The sequence below is a fragment of the Neofelis nebulosa genome, chromosome 16, assembly GCF_028018385.1.
Source record: "Neofelis nebulosa isolate mNeoNeb1 chromosome 16, mNeoNeb1.pri, whole genome shotgun sequence".
NCBI lineage: Eukaryota > Metazoa > Chordata > Mammalia > Carnivora > Felidae > Neofelis > Neofelis nebulosa.
Window position 1 is genome coordinate 29,978,400 of NC_080797.1, and position 23,313 is coordinate 30,001,712.

The 23,313-nt window shown below is 36.7% G+C and overlaps 1 protein-coding gene across 4 annotated transcripts in view; it reads right to left on the reverse strand.

Moving 5' to 3' along the window:
* LOC131497438 (uncharacterized) overlaps positions 1-22,974 on the reverse strand; it is a 41,150-nt gene extending 18,176 nt beyond the window's left edge. For 2 of the 4 annotated variants that reach the window (XM_058703691.1, XM_058703690.1), the window contains exons 1-8: positions 22,778-22,974; positions 21,822-21,875; positions 20,853-20,957; positions 15,668-15,721; positions 14,582-14,686; positions 13,769-13,822; positions 12,242-12,346; positions 2,896-2,949 (exon numbers count right to left, since the gene is read on the reverse strand). In XM_058703691.1, coding sequence (XP_058559674.1) covers positions 2,896-2,949; positions 12,242-12,346; positions 13,769-13,822; positions 14,582-14,686; positions 15,668-15,721; positions 20,853-20,957; positions 21,822-21,875; positions 22,778-22,838 — 592 coding nt within the window. In that variant the 5' untranslated portion in view covers positions 22,839-22,974. The remainder of the gene's footprint in view (positions 1-2,895; positions 2,950-12,241; positions 12,347-13,768; positions 13,823-14,581; positions 14,687-15,667; positions 15,722-20,852; positions 20,958-21,821; positions 21,876-22,777) is intronic. The other 2 variants (XM_058703692.1, XM_058703693.1) reach the window with 2 other exon arrangements.
* Between the last annotated feature and the right edge of the window lie 339 nt (positions 22,975-23,313).

Consider the following 23,313-nt stretch of genomic DNA (forward strand, 5'->3'; position numbering starts at 1 on the left):
CTGTCAAGTCCATCTGATCCAATGTATCATTCAGGACCCTTGTTTCTTTATTGACCGTGTGTCTAGATGATCTATCCATTTCTGTAAGTGCAGTGTTAAAGTCCCCTGCAATGACCACATTCTTATCAATAAGGTTGCTTATGTTTGTGAGTATTTTTTTTTATATATTTGGGGGCTCCTGTATTTGGCACACAGACATTTATAATTGTTAGCTCTTCCTGATGGATAGACCCTGTAATTATTATATAATGCCCTTCTTCATCTCTTGTTACAGCCTTTAATTTACAGTCTAGTTTGTCTGATATAAGTATGGCTACTCCAGCTTTCTTTTGGCTTCCAGTAGCATGATAAATAGTTCTCCATACCCTCACTCTCAATCTGAAGGTGTCCTCAGGTCTAAAATGAGTCTCTTATAGACAGCAAATAGATGGGTCTTGTTTTTTTTTATCCATTCTGATACCCTATGTCTTTTGGTTGGCACATTTAGTCCATTTACATTCAGTGTTATTATAGAAAGATATGGGTTTAGAGTCATTGTGATGTCTGTAGGTTTCATGCTTGTAGCGATGTCTCTGGTACTTTGTCTCACAGGATCCCCCTTAGGATCTCTTGTAGGGCTGGTTTCGTGGTGACAAATTCCTTCAGTTTTTGTTTGTTTGGGAAGACCTTTATCTCTCCTTCTATTCTAAATGACAGACTTGCTGGATAAAGGATTCTCGGCTGCATATTTTTCCTGTTCATCACATTGAAGATATCCTGCCATTCCTTTCTGGCCTGCCAAGTTTCAGAAGAGAGATCGATCACGAGTCTTATAGGTCTCCCTCTATATGTTAGAGCACGTTTATCCCTCGCTGCTTTCAGAATTTTCTCTTTATCCTTGTATTTTTCCAGTTTCACTATGATATGTCGTGCAGATCGATTCAAGTTACGTCTGAAGGGAGTTCTCTGTGCCTCTTGGATTTCTATGCCTTTTTCCTTCCCCAGATCAGGGAAGTTCTCAGCTATGATTTCTTCAAGTACACCTTCAGCACCTTTCCCTCTCTCTTCCTCCTCTGGAATACCAATTATGCGTAGATTATTTCTCTTTAGTGCATCACTTAGTTCTCTAATTTTTCCCTCATACTCCTGGATTTTTTTTATCTTTTTCTCAGTTTCTTCTTTTTCCATAATTTTATCTTCTAGTTCACCTATTCTCTCCTATGCCTCTTCAATCTGAAGCATGGTCATTTCCATTTTATTTTGCAGCTCATTTATCGCATTTTTTAGCTCCTCCTGACTATTCCTTAGTCCCTTGATCTCTGTAGCAATAGATTCTCTGCTGTCCTGTATACTGTTTTCAAGCCCAGCGATTAATTTTATGACTATTATTGTAAATTCACTTTCTGTTATATTGTTTAAATCCTTTTTGATCAGTTTGTTAGCTATCGTTATTTCCTGGAGATTCTTCTGAGGGGAATTCTTCCGTTTGGTCATTTTGGATAGTTCCTGGAGTGGTGCGGAACTGCAGGGCACTTCCCCTGTGCTGTCTTGAATAACTCACGTTGGCGGGTGGGGCTGCAGTCAGACCTGATGTCTGCCCCCAGCCCACAGTCAGACTGGTGTGTGCCTTCTCTTTCTCTCTCCTAGGGGCGGGATTCACTGTGGGGTGGCGTGGCCCGTCTGGGCTACTTGCACACTGCCTGGCTTGTGGTGCTGGGGATCTGGCGTATTAGCTGGGGTAGATAGGCAAGGTGCATGGGGGCGGGAGGGGCAGGCTCAGCTCGCTTCTCCTTCTGTGATCCGCTTTGGGAGGGGCCCTGCGGCAGCTGGAGGGACCAGGCGCGCTGCTGGAGGTGTGGGTCCGCAGAAGCACAGCGTTGGGTGTTTGCGTGGTGCAAGCAAGTTCCCTGGCAGGAACCGGTTCCCTTTGGGATTTTGGCTGGGGGGTGGGGGAGGGAGATGGCACTGGCGAGCGCCTTTCTTCCCTGCCAAACTGAGCTGTCATCCTGGGGCTCAGCAACTCTCCCTCCCATTGTCCTCCAGCCCTCCCGTTCTCCGAGCAGAGCTGTTAGCTTATACCCTTCCAGATGTCAAGTCCCGCTTGCTGTCGGAACACACTCCGTCCGGCCCTTCCGCTTCTGCCAGCCAGACTCGGGGGCTCTGCTCGGCCGGCGGGCTGCCCCTCCACCCGGGCTCCCTCCCGCCAGTCTGTAGCACGCACCGCCTCTCCGCCCTTCCTACCCTCTTCCGTGGGCCTCTCGTCTGCGCTTGGCTCCAGAGACTCCGTTCTGCTAGTCTTCTGGCAGTTTTCTGGGTTATTTAGGCAGGTGTAGGTGGAATCTAAGTGATCCGCGGGACGCGGTGAGCCCAGCGTCCTCCTATGCCGCCATCTTCCGCTCTGTCCTAACTCTACTATTCACTGATTTAATACAGAATATTTTTCCCCAACATAGAAGAGGTGTCATATATTAATGTCAAATTAAAAAAAAAAGAATTTGCTACCAAGACACAGAATTGAAATTATTTATTTTTATTTATTATTTTGAAAGAGAAAGAGAGACAGAGAGAGAGAGAGAATGAGTGAGGGAGGGGCAGAGATAAAGAGAAGGACAGAAATCCCAAGCAGGCTCCATGTTTTCAGGGCAGAGCCCCATGTGGTGCTTGATCTCATGAACCTCAGACCATGACCCGAGGCAAAATCAAAAGTCGGCTGCTTAACCAACTGAGCCACCCAGGCACCCCAGAATTTAAATTTTATTACTAACATGTAGAGATTTAAAAGTCTAACTCTAAGAAATTAGATAAAAAGCGATCTATCAAATGAAGGATAAAATGGTAGAATAAGCAAAGAAATAAAAGTCTTTGAAATATAATTTTGAGTAAAACTTATATTCTTAGATTATATTAACTTCTCACCTGTGAGAGTTTTCACTCCATCCATCAATTTATCAAGATCAACCTTCCCATTATCTATAAAAAAAAGGTAAAGATAAAAATAATAAAATGATGCAGACTCAGAAAAACAGAGTATGAAAACCTTATATTGTGAAAGTCCACTTCTCTTCGTTGTGCTCTATGTCAGTCCTCAACTTATAAATCCAGTTCTTCAGAAATCCTATGATAGAAGACGTGCCCTATTCCCTGTCAGAGGTGAACCAACTATCGTCCATTGGCCAAATCCAGCCCACTGCCATGTATCTTTTTATTTTTTCACCACCTATTTTTATATGGCCCATGAGCTAAGAATCATTTTTACATTTTCAAATGATTGTAAAACCCAAAAGGATATTATTTGTGACACATAAAACTTACACAAATTTAAAATTTTAGTGTCCATAAATAAAATTTTATTGGAACACAGCCACACTGATTTGTTTACACATGGTTTACAGCTGCTTTTGTACTACACCAACATAATTGAGAAGTATGACATCATCCACAAAGCCTGAAGTATTTATTATTTGCCCTTTATAGAAACATTGCTGACCCTGCCCTAGAAGATAGAGTCCACTCAGAGGCAATTTATACTCCTGAATTGTTTAGATTCACCCTACTTTATAAACCTGGAAGAAACTATTATTGATGTTGGCCATGTTCTATGGCCCTCCTCAATTATGGTATATCCATAAATCCTACCTATCATTGTATAATAAAAGGAAAAATGAAGTAATCTTTCATATATTCCCAATATAATTTTTTAAAAAAGTCTTTTCAATTACTATGATAATCATGGAATGGCTAGTGACATATGACTGGTGTATTTTTGAAGCAATTGTTAAAAAACTTCATTCATCTCATTATAGGCAAATTTCCCTTTTTTTTTCTTATTTTCCACTACTTTTATTTACTTAGTCATCATACATTAGTTACTGACAAGTGGTCAAGAAGTTCCTAAGAAGAGGTATGGTATTTAACAGGATCACAAAGATTGCCACTGAAACTGCTAGGTTGGCTCGTCACATTTCCACAGATTTTGATGGTAATGAGACAATGAGCCCAAATGGATTAAGATAGTTTATTACTTATACCCAAGAAGTAAGATCAGCATGGTGTTGGATCTCTGACACTTTAGTCCCAGAGTACAACACGGAACCAGCTGGACAGTGGACTGGTGGGACATACGATGAGTTGTTCTGCTGCTGGGGAGCTCACTCAAATGGTACGCAGCAAGTTTTATAGACTTATACAGAAATCTGCAGCTGTATCCTAAGGGAGAGAGGCGGAAAGTTGTGTTCAACTGAAACTAGGGAGATGAATGAGAAATGACCTTGTGACCGTCTCCTGTAGATAGGGAAACAGATGGAGACACTGCTTGGTGGCAGCTCTTCACAAGGCTGTCTACTTCTCCTTATTCCAGGAGGAATTGTGACGCTTTCAAGAAAGACTTGGGTAAGATTGTGGTCAAGATATATTTATGTGGCCTAGGTGGAGATGTGCAAAGTTGATAGAGAAGAACCATTTCCCTCAAATTACATATCTAATATTTGAAATATGCTAGGTCTTAAGGGTACAAAGATAATTAAAGTACACTTTCTACTTTCAAGGACTTCAGAGTTTAGAAAAACTGGTATGCTGAGTAAATAAAATTCAGAGATAGTGTACTTTTATGGAAGACTCTGATCAAATTGCCTGAAATTTTCCCATATACACCACATAGTAATTTTCCTTTTCCATAAGTAACAAGTTAAATTAGGAGATTATTATCTATTATTGTTGAGCCAAGTATTTTATTTATTTATATATATATTTTAATATAATTTACTATCAAATTAGCTTACATACAACACTCAATACTCATCCCCACAAGTGCCCTCCTCAATGTCCATCACCCTCTTTCCCCTCTCCCCCACCCTCCATCAACCCTCAGTTTGTTCTCTGTATTTAAGTATCTGTTGTGGTTTGCCTCCCTCCCTCTCTGTTTGTAACTATTTCTTTTTTTTCCCCTTCCCATCTCCCATGGTCTTCTGTTAAGTTTCTCAAGATCCACATGAGTAAAAACATGTATCTGTCTTTCTCTGACTTACTTATTTCACTTAGCATAATACCTTCTGGTTCCATCCACGTTGCTGCAAATGGCATAATTTTATTCTTTCTCATTGCCAAGTAGTATTCCATTGTATATATAAACCATATTTGATCTATCCATTCATCAGTTGATGGACATTTTGGCTCTTTCCATAATTTGGCTATTGTTGAAAGTGCTGCTATAAATATTGGGGTACATGAGCCCCTATGCATCAGCACTCCTGTATCCCTTGGGTAAGTTCCTAGCAGTGCTATTGCTGGGTCAGAGGATAGTTCTATTTTTAGTTTTCTGAGGAACCTCCACACTGTTTTCCAGAGCGGCTCTACCAGTTTGCATTCCCACCAACAGTGCAAGAGGGTTCCCATTTCTTCACATCCTGGCCAGCATCTATAATCACCTGATTTGTTCATTTTAGCCACTCTGACCACTCTGATCACTTGGTGTGACGTGGTATCTCAGCGTGAGTGTGGCTTTGATTTGTATTTCCCTGATGATGAGTGATATCGAGCATCGTTTCATGCGTCCATTGGCCATCTGGATGTCTTCTTTGGAAAAGTGTCTATTCATGTCTTCTGCCCATTTCTTCACTGGATTATTTGTTTTTCAGGTGTGGAGTTTGCGAGTTCTTTATAGATTTTGGATACTAGCCCTTTATCCGATGTGTCATTTGCAAATATCTTCTCCCGTTCCGTTCCATCGGTTGCCTTTTAGTTTTGTTGATTGTTTCCTTTGTAGTGCAGAAGCTTTTTAACTTGATGAGGTCCCAATAGTTCATTTTTGCTTTTAATTTCCTTGCCTTTGGAGAGGTGTTGAGCAAGAAATTGCTGTGGCTGAGGTCAAAGAGGTTGTTGCCTTTAAGCAAAGTATTTTAAATATACATATGTCCTATTGTAAAAGATAGATTACAAACTGTAAGAAGAATATGAAAATCATCTAGGCCTGGAAATCGGCTAACTTGCTTTTTTTTCCTTATAATTTAGAATATTTATTTTATGTCATTGAATGATGTTTAGAGTTAAACCGATTTTTAAAATATCACTCTTATGCAGGGGCGCCTGGGTGGCTCAGTTGGTTGAGCATCCGACTTTGGCTCAGGTCATGATCTCGCAGTCTGTGAGGTCAAGCCCCCCACCTCGGGCTCTATGCTGACAGCTCAGAGCCTGGAGCCTGCTTCAGATTCTGTGTCTCCCTCTCTCTCTGCCCCTTCCCTCCTTGTAGTCTCTCTCTCTCTCTCAAAAATAAATAAGAAACATTAAAAAAAATTAAAAATTAAAAAAAATTAAAATGTCATGCTTATGTAAACATAAAAATATGCGAGATAAACTTGCAATTACTATAATTTCATATTTAGAATCTAATTCTTTTAAATTGCCGTTCAGCTCTTCAACTCAGAATCACTGGTGTCTGCTTTTGTCTCCAAAATATTGTCCAGTGTGCTATCAACAGCACTGGTGACACAGCATTTCTTAGATGAGGGCTCCACTAGAGTTTTTTATTTAAAGCTAACAAGAAATTAAAAATGTTTTTTGAGAGTAGTTGACACATAAGGCTACATTGGTTTTAGGTGTACAACGCAGTCATCTGATAGGTTTTTACACGTGATGCCATAGCACCACAGGTCTAGCTACCATCTGTCACCATATAACACTATTACAATATCATTGACTATATTCCTTATACAGTGTCTTTTATTCCCATGACTTATTCATTCCATTACTGGAAGCCTGTATCTCCTACTCCTCTGCATCCATTTTGCTAATACTCACATCCCCACCCCTCCGGCAATCAGTTTGTTCTCTGTATTTACAGGTCTGATTGTTTTTTTTGTTCGTTTATTGACTTTTTTTTAGATTCTATGTGTGAGTGAATTGATGTATTTGTCTTTCTCTGACTTACTTCACTTAGCATAATACCCTCTAGGTCCATCCGTGTTGTCCCAAATGGCAAGATTTCATCTTTCTTGATGAATATGGCTGAGTAATATTCCAGTGTGTGTGTCTTCTTTGTCCATTCATCTATTGATAGGCACTTAGGATGCTTCCATATTGTGGCTATTATAAATAATGCTGCAATAAACATAGAGTGCATCTATCTTTTTGAATTAGTATTTTTGTTTTCTTTGGGTAAATACTCAGTAGTGGAATTATTGGATTATATGGTATTTCTAGTTTTAATTTCTTGAGGAACCTCCATACTGTTTTCCATAGTGGCTGTACCAATTTACATTCCCATCAGTAGTGCACAAGAGTTCTTTTCCTCTACATCCTCACCAACAATTGTTATCCTCACCAACACTTATTATTCTCATTGTTTTGACTTTAGCCAGTCTGACAGGTCTGAGTTGATATCTCATTGTGGTTTTTATTTGCACTTCTCTGATAGTGATACTGAGCATCTTTTCATGTGTCTTTTGGCCATCTGTATGACTTATTTGGAAAAGTATCTATTCAGATCCTATGCTCATTTTAAAAATCAGATTTTTTTTTGGTGTTGAGTTGTATAAGTTCTTCATATTTTTTGGATATTAACCCCTTATTGGATATATCATTTGCAAATATTTTCTCCCATTCAGTAGGTTGCCTTTTTGTTTTGTTGATAGTTTCCACCACTGTGCAAAAAAGGCTTTTATTTTGAGGTAGTCCCAATAGTTTACTTTTGCTTTTGTTTCCCTTGTGTTAGAAGACATATCTAGAAAAATGTTGCTACAGCTGATATCAAAGAAATTACTGCTTGTGTTCTCTTCTAGGACTTCTTTGGTTTCAGGTCTCACATTTAGGTTTTTAATACATTTTGAATTTATTTTTGTGTATGGTATTAAAGAGTGGTCCAGTTTCATTATTTTATATGTAGCTGTCTAGTTTTCCGGACAAATGGTCCAACAATACCATTTGTTGAAGAAACTGTCTATTCTCTATTGTATATTCTTGCCTCTTTTGTCATAGATTAATTGACCATATCATCATGGGTTTATTTCTGGGCTCTCTATTCTGTTCCTTTGATCCATGTGTCTATTTTTATGCCAGCAACATACTGTTTTGATTAGTATGGCTTTGAAGTAGATCTTGAAATATGGAATTGTGATATCTCCAACTTTGTTTTTCTTTCTCAAGATTACTTTGGCTATTTGGGGTCTTTTGCAGTTCCAAACAAATTTTAGGATTATTTTTTCTAGTTTTGTAGAACGCGCTTTTGGTAAATTGCACTGAATTGTAGGTTGCTTTGGATAGTATGGACATTTTAACAATATTTGTTCTTCCAATCCCTAAGCATGGAATATCTTTCTATTTGTTTGTTGTGTCATCTTCAAATTCTTTCACCAATGTGTTATAGTTTTCAGAGCACAGATTTTTTTCCCTCTTTGGTTAAATTTATTCCCATTTCATTCTTTTTGGTGCAATTAAAGTTAACAAGAAATTTTGACAAGTTGATGTCTGATGTCCATCCTCATTGCTTTGAACTTTATTTTACCTTTGTGAGGGATTTGGCAGTTTCTTTTGCCTTCACTTACACTGTATGGTGTATCACAGGCAATTCTTTTGTGTATGCATCATTAACAACAGGTAGTATAGATTTTCTACTTGTGGGTTTCTTTCTTTCTTAGGTCCAAAAAGCATTTTGTTGTAGCTTTGCAATAAAATTTTGAAAAACAGAATTGTGGTCTTTCCTCCAATGGTGAGATGTTTTCTTCACTAATCATAAATTTATACTTTGCCACTGTTTCCATGCTTTTCCTGTATACACAACTTTCCCTTCAATTCTTAATGACAGCGCAATTTTTTTGGAGAAGTTTTTAAACAGCAATTAAACTCAACACATGGGGTACCAACAATACACAACTTAAAGTGGTAATGTGCCACAGTGACAGGCTAAAACCAAATTCACAAATGCAGACTCAATGACAAGAATGTAATAACTCCACTATGTGATTGGTAACAATTATAAGATGCATTCTGATTCACATGCTAAAATGTGAAAGTATTATTTACATATATATATATATATTTTAATTTTTTTTAATTTTAAAGAATATATATTTTTTAAATAATGAAATATGAGGCTGATTCTGATTCTGCCATGGCCGTATCAGCTCTCTACAATCTATTTTTCCTGATGATTAGACTAAAAGTCTAAAGAAAACACAAAAAGCAACAACACTAGACTGTAGAAGAGAACCAAAACTTGCAGAAGTGACTGGCAAGGGGAGTGAGCCTTCTGTTTTGGTTTTCTCTTTTCCCTAATGGCTTTGTCCTGAGGGTGGGGCCCCAATCACAGAACTGCAAGGCAGAGCAGGAAGCTCAGACTGATAAAAACTCCATCTCTTTGACCAGGGAAACCTGGAAAAGAGGCCCCTTCAGGTTGGAAAATATGGGGTAATTCCAGAGAGGAGAGAACAATGGAGAAATGGATCCCCTAATTCTGTGTATGAATCTGTAAAAGTCTTGGGCTCACTTTTGAGTTGTGCATGCATGAGACAGATACAAAGAAAGCATTCTTGCAATGGCTTTGAGAACTGAATTAAGATTTAAACCAGGGCCCAAGTCTCAGACTAACCCAAGTGGCACATGCAGACAGACCCACAGCAGTAAAACAAAGCTTTGTAGAATGAACTGAGACTGGAACCATCCAGAGAAATGGGAGATGGAATTTGTGTTCTGAATCTCAGAGTTGATTACCTGCTAAAACAAAACCCACCAGCATTGTTCAATGAATTTTAAAAGGACCCAGAGTCTACACAACAAAATAGTTGACAAAGTTGAGGATACAATTCAGAATTATTTAACATACAAAAAGTTAGGAAAATGAGATCAATTATCAAGTGAAAAGGCAATCAACACATGCCAATCCTTGGATGACTCAAGTGTTAGAATTATCAAAAAAAAAAAAAAGCTCTAAAACAAATATTTTGGTCACAGAATCCCTTTACACTGTTAGAAGTTTTTGGAGACTCCAAAGAGCGTCTGATTATCTTGTATGCTAAATCGTGAAACAAGTGTTAACAAAAATCAAAGGACTGAAATCATGCAAAGTATGCTCGCTGATCACAACAGAGTTAAATTAGAAATGAACAACCAAAGGAAATCCGAGAAATTCAAATATTTTGAAATCAAACAACACATTTCAAAGTAATCCATGAGTCAAAGAAGAAATTACAAGAGAAATTAGAATGTATTTTTATCTGAATAAAAATTAAATACATGAGACACAGTGAAGGTGGCGCTTAAAGTAAAATTTATAGCCTTAAATAACTATGTTAGAGAAGAAGAGAGATCTCAAATCCATAATTAAGTCTTTATCTTCATCTAGGAAAGTAAGAGCAAGCCAAACCAAAGACAAGCAGAAGGAAGAAAATAATGAAGATTAGAGTGGATATGAGAACAATGACAGAGAAACTCAATGCAACCAAACATTTAGTCTTCGAAAACATCATCAAAATTGACTAGCCAAGAAAAAAAGAGAGAGGACACAGATGACTAAAATTAGTAATGAAAGAAAGGATTAACCTATTGAACTTAACAGTAATTTAAAGGCTAAAGAGGGAACACTGTGAACAACTTTATGCCAGAAATTAAACAACTTACATGAAATAGATTCCAAAATGGACACAAGCTGCCAAAATGGAATAAAAAAGAAACAGAAAATCTGAATAGTGTTGTAACACACAAGAAAATTAAGCATTGGAAATTTTCTCAGAGAGAAGGGACTATGTCCAGATGGCTTCTTTGGTAAATTATTACAAATAATTAAATAAATAATATCAGTCCTACATAAATTATTTCAGAAACCAGAAGTGGGAAAAAACACCAATTCATTCTATGAGGCTAGTGCTACCTTAATATGAAAGCTAGACAAAGACATCACAAGACAAACTCCAGTGGTCATGCCTTGTAATGATACTGGGAAGGAATGAGTTTTAGTAGAAAAATCAAGAGCTCAGACTAAGACAAGTTAAGTTACAAGTTATTTGAGCTATCCAAGTGGAGATTGCAAATAGGTAGTAAATAAGCCAAATAGAGATCCAAGGAGTGTTTTAGGTTAGGAATATCTATCAGTGATTCATTACCATACAGATAGAATTCAGAGCTCAAAAAGTAGGTAAGATCACTTAGAGAACCCATCAGAGCCTTGAGTTATTTCAACGTTTTGAAAGAAGGTACAGAAAAGTAGAAGAGGGGAAGATAAGATGGGGAGAAAAAAAACCCAACTAGTTTTATGATCAGGTTTACATAGAAATGGATCATTCTGCCCACTGTGTGTAGAGTGGATTTAAAAGTAACAAAACTAGGGGCGCCTGGGTGGCACAGTCGGTTAAGCGTCCGACTTCAGCCAGGTCACGATCTCGCGGTCCGTGAGTTCGAGCCCCGCGTCAGGCTCTGGGCTGATGGCTGGGAGCCTGGAGCCTGTTTCCGATTCTGTGTCTCCCTCTCTCTCTGACCCTCCCCTGTTCATGCTTTGTCTCTCTCTGTCCCAAAAATAAATAAAAAACGTTGAAAAAAAATTTTTTAAAAAAGTAACAAAATTATAGGCAGAGAGAGAGTTATCTAGCAGTCTAAGAAGAGATAAAAAGAAATAGAAATAAGGGTAGTGATACAGGGCTAAAGAGTAGGAATGGATTTTTAAAATATTTAGGAGTTTAAATAGGCAGCAGCAAGTAATTAAGTGGATAGAGATTTCTGGCAGGGTCAGTGAAGGAGAAAAAAGGATGATCAGTTTAAAAAGATATGGAATATATTAGATTACGAATTTTATCCTTGAACAGCTATTTGGGGTGGACTAAATAGAAATGTCTCAGAAGATTTAGAATAAAATAGTTTGAAGACTGGGGAGAAGACTGGAAAGAATATAACTGATGGTTCAAACAGATGGTTAAAAGTAGGGGTTCATAAAATCACTCAGGGAGAACACATAAAGCAAAAAAGCAAATGGTTCAGATTGGAAGAACTAAGAAATGAAGTGTTAGCAAGCGTATGATCACTTTTAAATTTAATCCGTAGAAGTTTTATTCTACATTCTGACTATTCCTCAGATAAACATTCTGGCTTCTCTGGTTTCTATATGAAAACATGTTGATAACTTTACATTTTAAAAATGAGGCAGGATTTCTTTTTACTTTAGAATGGGTTCTACTCTAAGATACATTTCCTTTCAGCATCAAATAATCCTAATTTCAAAAATTCTCATATGCACATTCACAGGCAAAGCTCTGCAGAAACGCAGAGTAATAACCACAGTGCTTACCACTAACTGGTAGGTTATCTGTTAGACTTTGAAGCTCCTCTCCTGTGAGCACGATTCCCATGTTTTCTAGAACAGTATTGACCTTACTTCTTTCAACCTTCCCTCCTTAGGAAAGAGACATAAAGAATGACAAAAAATATTAAAATATGAAAGAACATTAAATACTAGAAATCTATCAGTGCTCTGTTACTATTATATTGAAAATGTTTTTACTATTAATATGAAAAAACTAGGAATAAGGAAAAATAGAATCATTTTCAGTACTATTAATATTGCTTTGAAACATGAGTACCAAACTCTATTTTAACATTGTGTTAAAGAGCCTTAAGCTTTACCTTGATGAAACTATGGACAAGAAATAATTTATGAAGGGATTTTGCAACTTAAGCTAAAGACAACTAATTGAATTTGCAGTAGAGAAGGATTTTGAAAAAAAACTCTCAGTTGCCAAAAAACTTGTACTGCTTTCCACTGGAACTTGACAATTACTTTATGCCTGGTTTATCCATACTGTGAAACAGTTTATGAACACCGAGTTTTTGGTGAATATTTTAAGATAGAAAACTATTTGTATTAGTTAAAAAGAATAGATAATTATCTTGTAAACTACCTAGCATGGTAGTTTACAGAGGGCTTTAGTTAAAATGTTAAAAATTTAGTTAAAAATGTTCTGAAGCTGAAGCAGGAGCTGAGGCTCAGAGTGCATGGAAAGGAAAGTTTATTATTAAAATTGTAAAACAGGAGGCCTAGAGACTAGAAAAACTAGATAGATAGGGAAAGAGAACTACAGGGAGGCCGACAAGTATCTGGCTATCATTGTGTCATTTTTAAGGTGACGATTTAGTTGATAAAGACACATAGCAAGATGCTATCAAATGGGCAGCATGGTGGACAACTTCCACATTAAATTAAAAAATAATCCTGCTCCCACTCTTCTGGAGGGCCTAGGAATGCGAAGAGGCACTCTTCTTTTGACAGGTGACTCCTCTCAATAGGTACCAAGTGGCAGAGCTTTTAAGTCATTTCTTCATTCTCTTTATGTTCTTCTCTTCTTTTGGACTAAGCACTAGGAGGGAAAGCAAAACCAAAACAAATCCTAGGCACAAGTCGGTACCTTTGCCTACATTTTTTTTTTGTCTTAACTGAATCTCACACTAAAAACACATTCTTTTTAGGGGAATTATAATGAACATTAATTTATGATTTGGATTCTATCAGGAAACAATGTCCAATATTTCTAACAATAGAAACTATTTTTATTTTCTTTGCTTAACTAATTTCCAGACTACCTATCATTCTCTTCATGTTTTGTTTTATCTACCTAGAATTCAATTTACACTTTCAAGATTAAGTTATGAAAAATACAAGAAAATGTGGGACCTACAAAGATTTAAAAAAACTCATCACACAATACCTCTTTTAAAATAAAGAAACTACATTTAAAAATCAGTTCATAAAAGGATGGCTTGGGTAAAGCTCTAATGATATAAATTAAAATGTTAAATCTCAAACTGCTCATTAACTCACCTTTGAAAGACTTCAGACCATCCAACAATCTATTTTGATAGATCTTCCCAGAAGCTACAATGCAAATCACACTCTATGTCAGTCAAAGCATTATATAGATGCTCAGAAACATAATACATATACTTCAGAATTTCAGGGAGAGTTTTCATTTACTGAGTAAATATGTTCTTATTCATCCTCTAATAACAACAAAAAAATGAGACAGGATACAATAGTGACAATTATGCCATTCTAAACCCCTGACAGAACACTTGACAGTCTCCCTATGCTGGTTTCTTTATCCTTTGATTTCTCTTGTCCAATTCTTCTAAAATTCTCTCCCCTAATCACATTCCTTCATTTTTTTTCTTATAGTTTTGTCATTGGCTAGAGGGCATGACATGACAGCATTTATTTTGCCCCTGGTGGCCTGGGTTATATAGAGAGATAGAGATATATAGATTGATAGATATAACTTAAAATCTGCCTTTTCTAATTACTTTAAATATATATATATATTTTTAAATGCTAAAAGAGAAATAAAAAAAATTAAGTTTATATATTGAGAGAGAGAGAGAGAGTGAGTGGGAGATGGGCGGAGAGAGCTAGGGAGAAAGAGAGAAAGAATCTCAAGCAGGCTCCATGCTGCCAGCACAGAGCCTGGAGCAGGGCTCAGTCTCACGAACTGTGAGATCATGACCTGAGCCAAAATCGAGAGTTGGACGCTCAACCGACTGAGCCACCCAGGCGCCCCTAAAAGAGAACTTTTAAAACTTCTCCCATGGTACCATAAAGCTAATTCTAGAAAGCTACTAAAGTATCTTTATGGCTCACCATCAACTGGAAGCTTCTTTAGCAGCCTCTTTTGTTCTTTATCTGTTAGCTCAATACCCATGTTCCTCACAAAATCTGATAGATGTTGCACATTAATGTTTTTTCCTTTGAAAATATGAAACGTGATCATTCAAGAATTTTATAGAATAATTATTTCAAGTAATAATTTAATACTGTTAAGCATGTTTCTTCCTAACTTGAGGAAGTTCAAAGATATAATAAGATATATACATCCATACAGAATTGAGAAGGGTCATATATCAAATTTGCTTAAAAATACTGAAAAGTATGATTTCTTAATCTGACAAGAAGTCAAAGTAGAAGAGAATAGATTTTACCTAAATAACTGTCTGATTAATGAAATATCAACATCAATTCATTTATACATCTTACCAGAGAATACTATATATTTAAATTTTTTTTCTGAAATATGTTATTTGCTCTTGATACTGACAATAAATAAGGTTTTTTAAATGAATATAATCTATTGTCAAATTGGCTTACATACAACACCCAGTGCTCATCCCAACAAGTGCCCTCCTCAATGCCCATCACCCATTTTCCCCTCTCCCCCACCCCTCCATCCACCCTTAGTTTGCTCTCTGTATTTAAGAGGCTCTAGTGGTTTGCCTCCCCCTCTCTCTGTTTGTAACTATTTTCTTCCCTTCCCTCCCCCCATCATCTTCTGTTCAATTTCTCAAGATCCACATATGAGTGAAAACATATGATATCTGTCCTCCTCTGACTTATTTCACTCAACATAATTCTTTCCAGTTCCAAGAATGGAAAAAAAAAAGCTTTATTTTGCTGTTGCTTGATATACTCTGATTTGGGAATCTATTAATAATGTTGAAGTGAGTATTATTAGTATAAAAACTCCAGAAAGTTCAGAAGTTATTAGTAAGTTATAGGCTTTTAATTACTATATATAAAGGTAAACTGGGGGACATTAGGAGCAAATGTTTCATTAGAAAAGGTTGAAAGCTACAATTTACAAACCAGCAATAGAATGGTAAAAAATATTATTTAAAACTATACTACTACATAAAGTCTGCAGATCTTGGTTTTATATAACTTCCCACTGACCTGTAAAAGCGTTTAATCCACTACACAACTTTTTCATTGTAGCTCTCCCATATACTGTAAGAAGAAATGCAAATAATAAAAAGAGACAAGTGAAACACACAAATAATAGGAGAGGAAAATATTCCAGCAACACTTCCATACTAATAATATTCTCTGCTTTTACCCTCTTCTTGAGAATGAGTGTAAAGAAGTTAAATATGAAAAATATAACGTCAACAATACAACTATGACTTAATTCTTCTATAAAAAATCAAACCTACAATAGTCAAGGGATAAGATTCAAAAGCCATTTACTGTCCAGGGTCTACTTTTTAGCTCTAAGACTTTGAAGAACTTTCTTATTTCTATCAGGCCATGACAACGGGTTTATGTTTGGTACATGCTATTCAAAAATGTTTAAACTTGGGTTTCAGCAGTGATTTTCTCAGGTAATGTGTTCTCATTCAATATTCCCTGATGTTTTAACAGACATAGAAAGATTTATTTCCTCCATTTGGATTACAAGATAAATTATTAAGCACTTTGAAGACAAATCCTTTATATTAGCAATTGGGGGGGGGGCAGTTATCACACTGATAGACTAACAGATTTTATTTCCAATTTAATATTTTTTTTGAAAATTTTATTTGGGTAATTGTAGATGCATATGAAGTTAGTAGAAAAAAATAGAGAGAGATGCCTTGTACATTTTTGCCCAGCTTCCCTTAATGATAAGACTTACAAAGCCATAGAATAATACCAAAAACAGAATACTGGCATTGAGACAATCCACCGATGTTATTTAGATTTCCTTAGTGTTACTTGTACTCATGTGTATGTCTCTGTATTATTAAATTCCAGACAATTTTATTACCTGTGTAGGTTCATGTATGCACTGCCACAGTCAAGATACTGAACAGTTCCAGTCCCACAAGGACCCTATTATAACCACATCCACCTCCTTCTGCCTCCACCAATCCCCTATCTCTAAATCCAGGCAAGCTCTAATCTGTCCTCCATTTCTAAAATTTTGTCATTTCAAAAATGATATGTAAAGATCTTACAGTATGTAAGCTCTGAGGTTGGCTTTTTTTAGCTCTGGATAATTATCTGGAAATTTGTCCAAGATGTTGCATGAATCAGATAGTGTACTTTTACTGATGATAATAGTATTCCATAATATGTATGTACCACAAGTTTGTTTAGTCATTTACCTGTTGAAGGAGACTTGGGCTGATTCCAGTTTTTGGCTCTTACGTTCATGTACAGATTTTGTGCGAACATAAGTTTCAAATGTGTAATTGCTACGGTAGCTCTATGCTTAGTTTTGTAAGAAACTGATACTTTTTCTATAGTGATTGTATCACTACATCCCCACTACCAAGTATGAGTGGTCCGGTTTCTCTAGCATCCTCATCAACATTTGGTGTTGTCATTATTTTTTATTTTAGCTATTCTGATAGGTATGCAGTGATATCTCACTGCAGTTTCAAATTGCACTTCCTTAATACCTAATGACGTCAAGCATCTCTTCATGTGTTTATCCGATACCTGTATATCCTCTTTGGTGCAATGTATTTTCATTCATATAGTTTCATATATTTTCCCCATCTTCTTATTGGTCTGTTTGTATTTTATATTGCTGAGGTTTTCTCAAATCAAAAAAAAAACCTTTTAATGTTTATTTTTGAGAGAGAGAGAGAGAGAAAGACAGAGCACGAGAGGGGGAGGGGCAGAGAGAGAGGAAGACACAGAATCTGAAGCAGGCTCCGGGCTCTGAGCGGTCAGCTTAGAGCCCAAGACGAGGCTCAGCCAAAGTCAGACGCTCAACTGACTGAACCACCAGATGCCCCTATATTGCTGAGTTTTGCGTGTTCTTTAAATGCCATAGATGCTGCTTCTTTGTCAGATGTATCATTTGCAAATATTTTCTCCCAGACCGTAGGTTGTCTTCCACCATCTCCACACAGCTTTCCAGAGTGAAAGCTTTTAATTTTAATGAAGTACAATTTATCAATTTTTTCCTTTTGTGAATCATGCTTTTCGCATAATATGTTTCTAAATCAATTTATTCTTACTAGGCAGCATAAGCATAAATTACATAACTCAAATGTTACCAAAAAGAATACAGTGAAAAATATATCTCCTTTATAAACATCTCCATTGTCAGAATTCTCTTCCTTCTAAGGAACAAACATTGACATTTTTTGTGTATCCTTTTTTAGAGATATTCTATGCATATGTTTGTATATAAGAATAGAGCTGACTGGTTCTTTTGATGGCTCCATATATTAAATTGACTAGATGTTCTGTAATTATGGAATCAATTTTAAAATGCATCAAAATGGGTATAAATTGCTTTTCCTTGCATTTTCAGATACAATTGTTTTAAGAGAATATATCTTGTTTGTTCAAATATTCTCTTCCCCTCTGTATCAAGTCTGTCTTATGGGAGGATTATACTTCTGTTCCCAATGATATCATGCAATTTGCTTTGTCAAATGAAATATTTGAGTCTCTTCTGAGTAGAAACTTTAAGAACTATCACATGGCTCCATCATCTCTCTTTTTCCTGTTACAAAAGTGACACTGTCCAGACAGGGACTGTTCTTGCATCCTATGCCCTATAGTAGAGAATAGATGGAGAGCCAACCTATGGGCAGTATCTAATATTGAGTGTCATGCAAAAAAACTCTGTTGCCACTGAGATTTGGGGGTTGTTTGTTGCTACTGCGGCATAGCTAGCTGATAATAGGAACTGGAACCACAGGGCGCCTGGGTGGCTCAGTCGGTTGAGCTTCTGACTCTTGGTTTCAGCTCAGGTCATGATCTCACAGTTCATGAGTTCGAGCACAGTGTTGGGCTCTGCACTGACACTGAGGAGCCTCCTTGGGTTTCTCTGTCTCTCTCTCTCTCTCCCTCTTACTCTGCCCCTCCCCTGCTTAGGCCATCTCTGTCTCTCTCAAAATAAAGAAACTTAAAAAAAAGGAACTGGAACCACAAGTGTGTTGCTGTCTTAGCAATAACAAAAGTAGTAGCAAAAACACCAAAACTATGTGGCATTGGCTCTGGTCCTGGAAGTGTTTGGTGAAGAAATTGTTAGTGGAGGCTGGAATGAACCCATGCCTTGCAATGGTGTTGGTGAGTTTATCAATTTCAACAACTTAGAAGGCACATAATGTACTGAATATGCTTGTACTTTAAAAGAAGAAGCTGGGTGGGGCGCCTGAGTAACTCAGTCATGTAAGCCTCCAATTCTTGGTTTTGGCTCAGGTCATGATCGCACAGTTTGTGGGTTCGAGCCCCACATCGGGCTCCATGCTGAAGCCTGCTTGGGATTCTCTCTTTCTCTCCCCCTCTCTGCATCCCTCCTCCACTCCCTCTCTCTCTTTCTCTCAAAAATAAATAAATAAACTTTAAAAAAAAGAAGAAGAAGCTAGGAAATACAGTGTTACTAGAGTATCTGGTTGATATTGGCAGCAACGGACAAGTTACTACAAAAAGAAATGAACCCAGAAAACAACTGGCTGGCTAGCAAGCAAGGATAAAGGAGAACAGAGAGAATCCAGAGATTCTGGGTGCGACATGGCACAAAAATGAACTAGTTCTCATCTTCTACAAATAGAAGATAACACCTGGAATTTCTTTTAGTGACCAAGGGCATTCATTTTTTTTTTAATTATTTATTTATTTATTTATTTATTTATTTATTTATTTATTTATTTATTTATTTATATATGAAATTTACTGTCAAATTGGTTTCCATACAACACCCAGTGCTCATCCCAAAAGGTGCCCTCCTCAATACCCATCACCCACCCTGCCCTCCCTCCCACCCCCCATCAACCCTCAGTTTGTTCTCAGTTTTTAACAGTCTCTTATGCTTTGGCTCTCTCCCACTCTAACTTCTTTTTTTTTTTTTTTCCCTTCCCCTCCCCCATGGGTTTCTGTTACGTTTCTCAGGATCCACATAAGAGTGAAACCATATGGTATCTGTCTTTCTCTGTATGGCTTATTTCACTTAGCATCACACTCTCCAGTTCCATCCACGTTGCTACAAAAGGCCATATTTCATTCTTTCTCATTGCCACGTAGTATTCCATTGTGTATATAAACCACAATTTCTTTATCCATTCATCAGTGGATGGACATTTAGGCTCTTTCCATAATTTGGCTATTGTTGAGAGTGCTGCTATAAACATTGGGGTACAAGTGCCCCTATGCATCAGTACTCCTGTATCCCTTGGATAAATTCCTAGCAGTGCTATTGCTGGGTCATAGGGTAGGTCTATTTTTAATTTTCTGAGGAACCTCCACACTGCTTTCCAGAGCGGCTGCACCAATTTGCATTCCCACCAACAGTGCAAGAGGGTTCCCGTCTCTCCACATCCTCTCCAGCATCTATAGTCTCCTGATTTCTTCATTTTGGCCACTCTGACTGGCGTGAGGTGGTATCTGAGTGTGGTTTTGATTTGTATTTCCCTGATGAGGAGCGACGTTGAACATCTTTTCATGTGCCTGTTGGCCATCCGGATGTCTTCTTTAGAGAAGTGTCTATTCATGTTTTCTGCCCATTTCTTCACTGGGTTATTTGTTTTTCGGGTGTGGAGTTTGATGAGCTCTTTATAGATTTTGGATACTAGCCTGACCAAGGGCATTCAAAACTAAGGCTTCTGGCAAAGACAATATGAAGAGTGTGATCATCATTCCTTTTGTTGAAACCTCTGATTTGATTAACATGGTGCCTAGTAAATCCTCCAAATTTGAAAAAATAATTCAGGAACAAGCATCTTAGGTTGTGCTTCTCCCCAGGGTAGTCTGATAAAACTCAAGGGGTCTACAATTAAATCTAATGAGAAGCACATCTCAAAAAGAATTGTAGATGTAACTATTGGCACATTAAGCAAGTCGTAATCAGATAAAAAGTCAACCCTATTTTAGTATAAAACTTAAACTAAAAGGTACTCTGTTCATGACTTAAAGTGGGGTTCCTGCCCTCTACAAATAGGAAGTACACTAAGAAAGTTGCCCCAGCCCCCAAGAAGGGGTTATTCTTCAATGCCTTCTTCAGATGTGAGAAGAATAATGGAAAAAGGTAGAGCTTCTTCAATCCCATAACCAAGACCCATAAAGAACAATGAGCTGGGAATCTAATCATCATGGTAAGCTTTTTCCCAAAGAACTTAAAGATATTTTCAATGCTCACCATCAGTGGGCAGGTTGCATTTGAGATCCTTAATTTCATCTTCTGTGAGTTTCCATCCCATGGTTTTCAAAACTGAATCAAGTTTGTTGGCATTAACAATCCCTCCTTAGAAAAGCAAAATGGTCAAGAAATAGCCAAAGGAAAGAAAAATACAGTTTATATATTTAAATAACCTATGGGCCCACATGGCTGTAGTGTAGGTGGAAATATAAAGGGTGTCCCCTGTCAGAAATATTTTTCTTTTGCAGGCAAGGGATCTTTTTCTAAAATTTTTGTTTGGGGGATTTTAGTTCTTAGAAATTTCCGTCTGCAGGAAAAAAAAAAAAAACAACTGAAATCTTGAGCTAATTGTCCAGAATGCATTTTATTATAGTCAATTAGCATGCTGTATAGTTTTTGGATTTAAATAACTTAAATAGGCTCATATATAGCATGACAGTTGACTTGTTTTAGCAAATACATCAAATTGTTGACATATACTAATGTTATTTTCAGCAGGAACATCAAGTGTCTATAGTACAAAGAGGGTCAATAATAGATAATAATAGATAATAGCTCTTTAAAAAGAACCTCTTTCTTTAGTGGGATCATGGGGACAGGTTTACAAAGCATAAGCTTTAAAAGGGCCTGCATTACTATTTAATAATTCATAGTAATGAAAAACATTATTTTATCTTCTCACTAATAAGTGGGCTCATTTTTGTTTATTTTATTGATTGTCTCAACGCCTAAACAAATTCCCCAAATATTTTCCCTTTAATTTTACTGTTCTAACACAGACTTTATTTTCTCTTATGTAAAATATTATTTAAATTTCTATATGGAGATGATTTGCTCACAGGTCCATATCAGAAGCTAGGAATGATATCAGTATTTAAGGAGGTTAGTGAAGTTCACAATTGGATATCTAGGACATAGTATAATGTGTCTCTTAGAATCAACTGGCTTTGTATTATGCTTCTCACTTACCATTAAGAGACTTCAAACCATCCAGTAACCTATTCTTGTAGACTTTTCCTTTAGCTACGTGGAAACATAAATCAGGTCATACACAAGTAAGTGATGTGGAGATTCACCAAGGCAGCAAGTCATTATTTAATGTAAGGAGGATTTGTAATTTTCTCTAGAAAATTTCCAATTTACTTTCAAATTTTTAAAAATGAAATAGCCACCAATGTATCCACTCTATTCAATTATTGACACTTAAGCATGTTAATCTTGTAATCTTAGTGCTTTTTTTTAAATTCCTTTTCAGCTCTCTAATGTCCTTTTCTGTTCTCTCACCTAGTTAGTACCCATATAACTTTTACAATTCCCCATCTATAGAACCACAACTACAAAAGGTACTTCTTAGCCCTGATGGCAGGTTGTGAATAAAGCAGCAACTGATTTCCAACTAAAAATTAATGGAATTCCTTCTTAAAAATCTTCTCTTGAAATGTTTTTATTGTAAAGAATTTTAAATATATAGAAAAGTAGAATAGAAACAATGAATCCCCATATACACTCAGCTTACAGTTACTGATGTTCTACCATTAGATAGCATCCTTTTAAGGTGAAAACGTACCATTCACTTTTTAAAAAAAATTATTTGCGTACATAAGTGTATAAATTGAACCATATCACAATGGCTGTACTTTTTCGGTCTTTGTTTTTGTTTAAGTGCCTTTTTCTATTTCTTCCTTCTGAGTCTATGGTGCAGCCACAAGTCCCTAGATGATTCATGTTAACAACCTAGAATATACCTACATATTATCTATCTATCAGTATGTGAAGATACATAATTACATGAGTGAAATCATTCATACTAAGTAGTTTTTGAAAGCATTTTTTTCTATGCTATCAGAAAGTATATAGAAGTTCCCATAAACAAAATAAGAAATGCGTGCTTCCTTCAAGACCATATTAATATTTTAAATGCTTACCATTAAATGGCAGATTTTTTACGAGCTCTACACATTCCTTATCTGTGACAGCTACTCCCATGTTTTCCAGAACATCTCCTACATCACTGACATAAACCTCTCCCCCTTCAACATAACAAAATGGTCACAGATTAGTAGAGAGAAGGGCCTAACCACAGCCCCCCCCAAACCTGTTGACCCTTTACAGCTTCAGCTACAATAGCTGAATGAGCAAACACACACAATATGTTAACTGTTCGCCACTGTCATTAATTGGGGGTAGAAATAGAATTTCTCTCTTACACTTAGTAAAGTAATAGACATACTGATGCAGTTTATATAATACAAATTAGGACACTGTAGGCATAAGATCCATTTATTTTGTAAGGATATTATCTCTCCCCTAATCTCTTAATGATAACAGAATTTTATCTCTGTGAAAGTTTGCTGTATCATTAGCTATGCTAATTCAAATTTAGGCTTTCAAAATCAAAAATAGTGACTATTCTTGGTAAATATTCCAGAAACTAAGAAATTTGCTACTATAAATTCACACT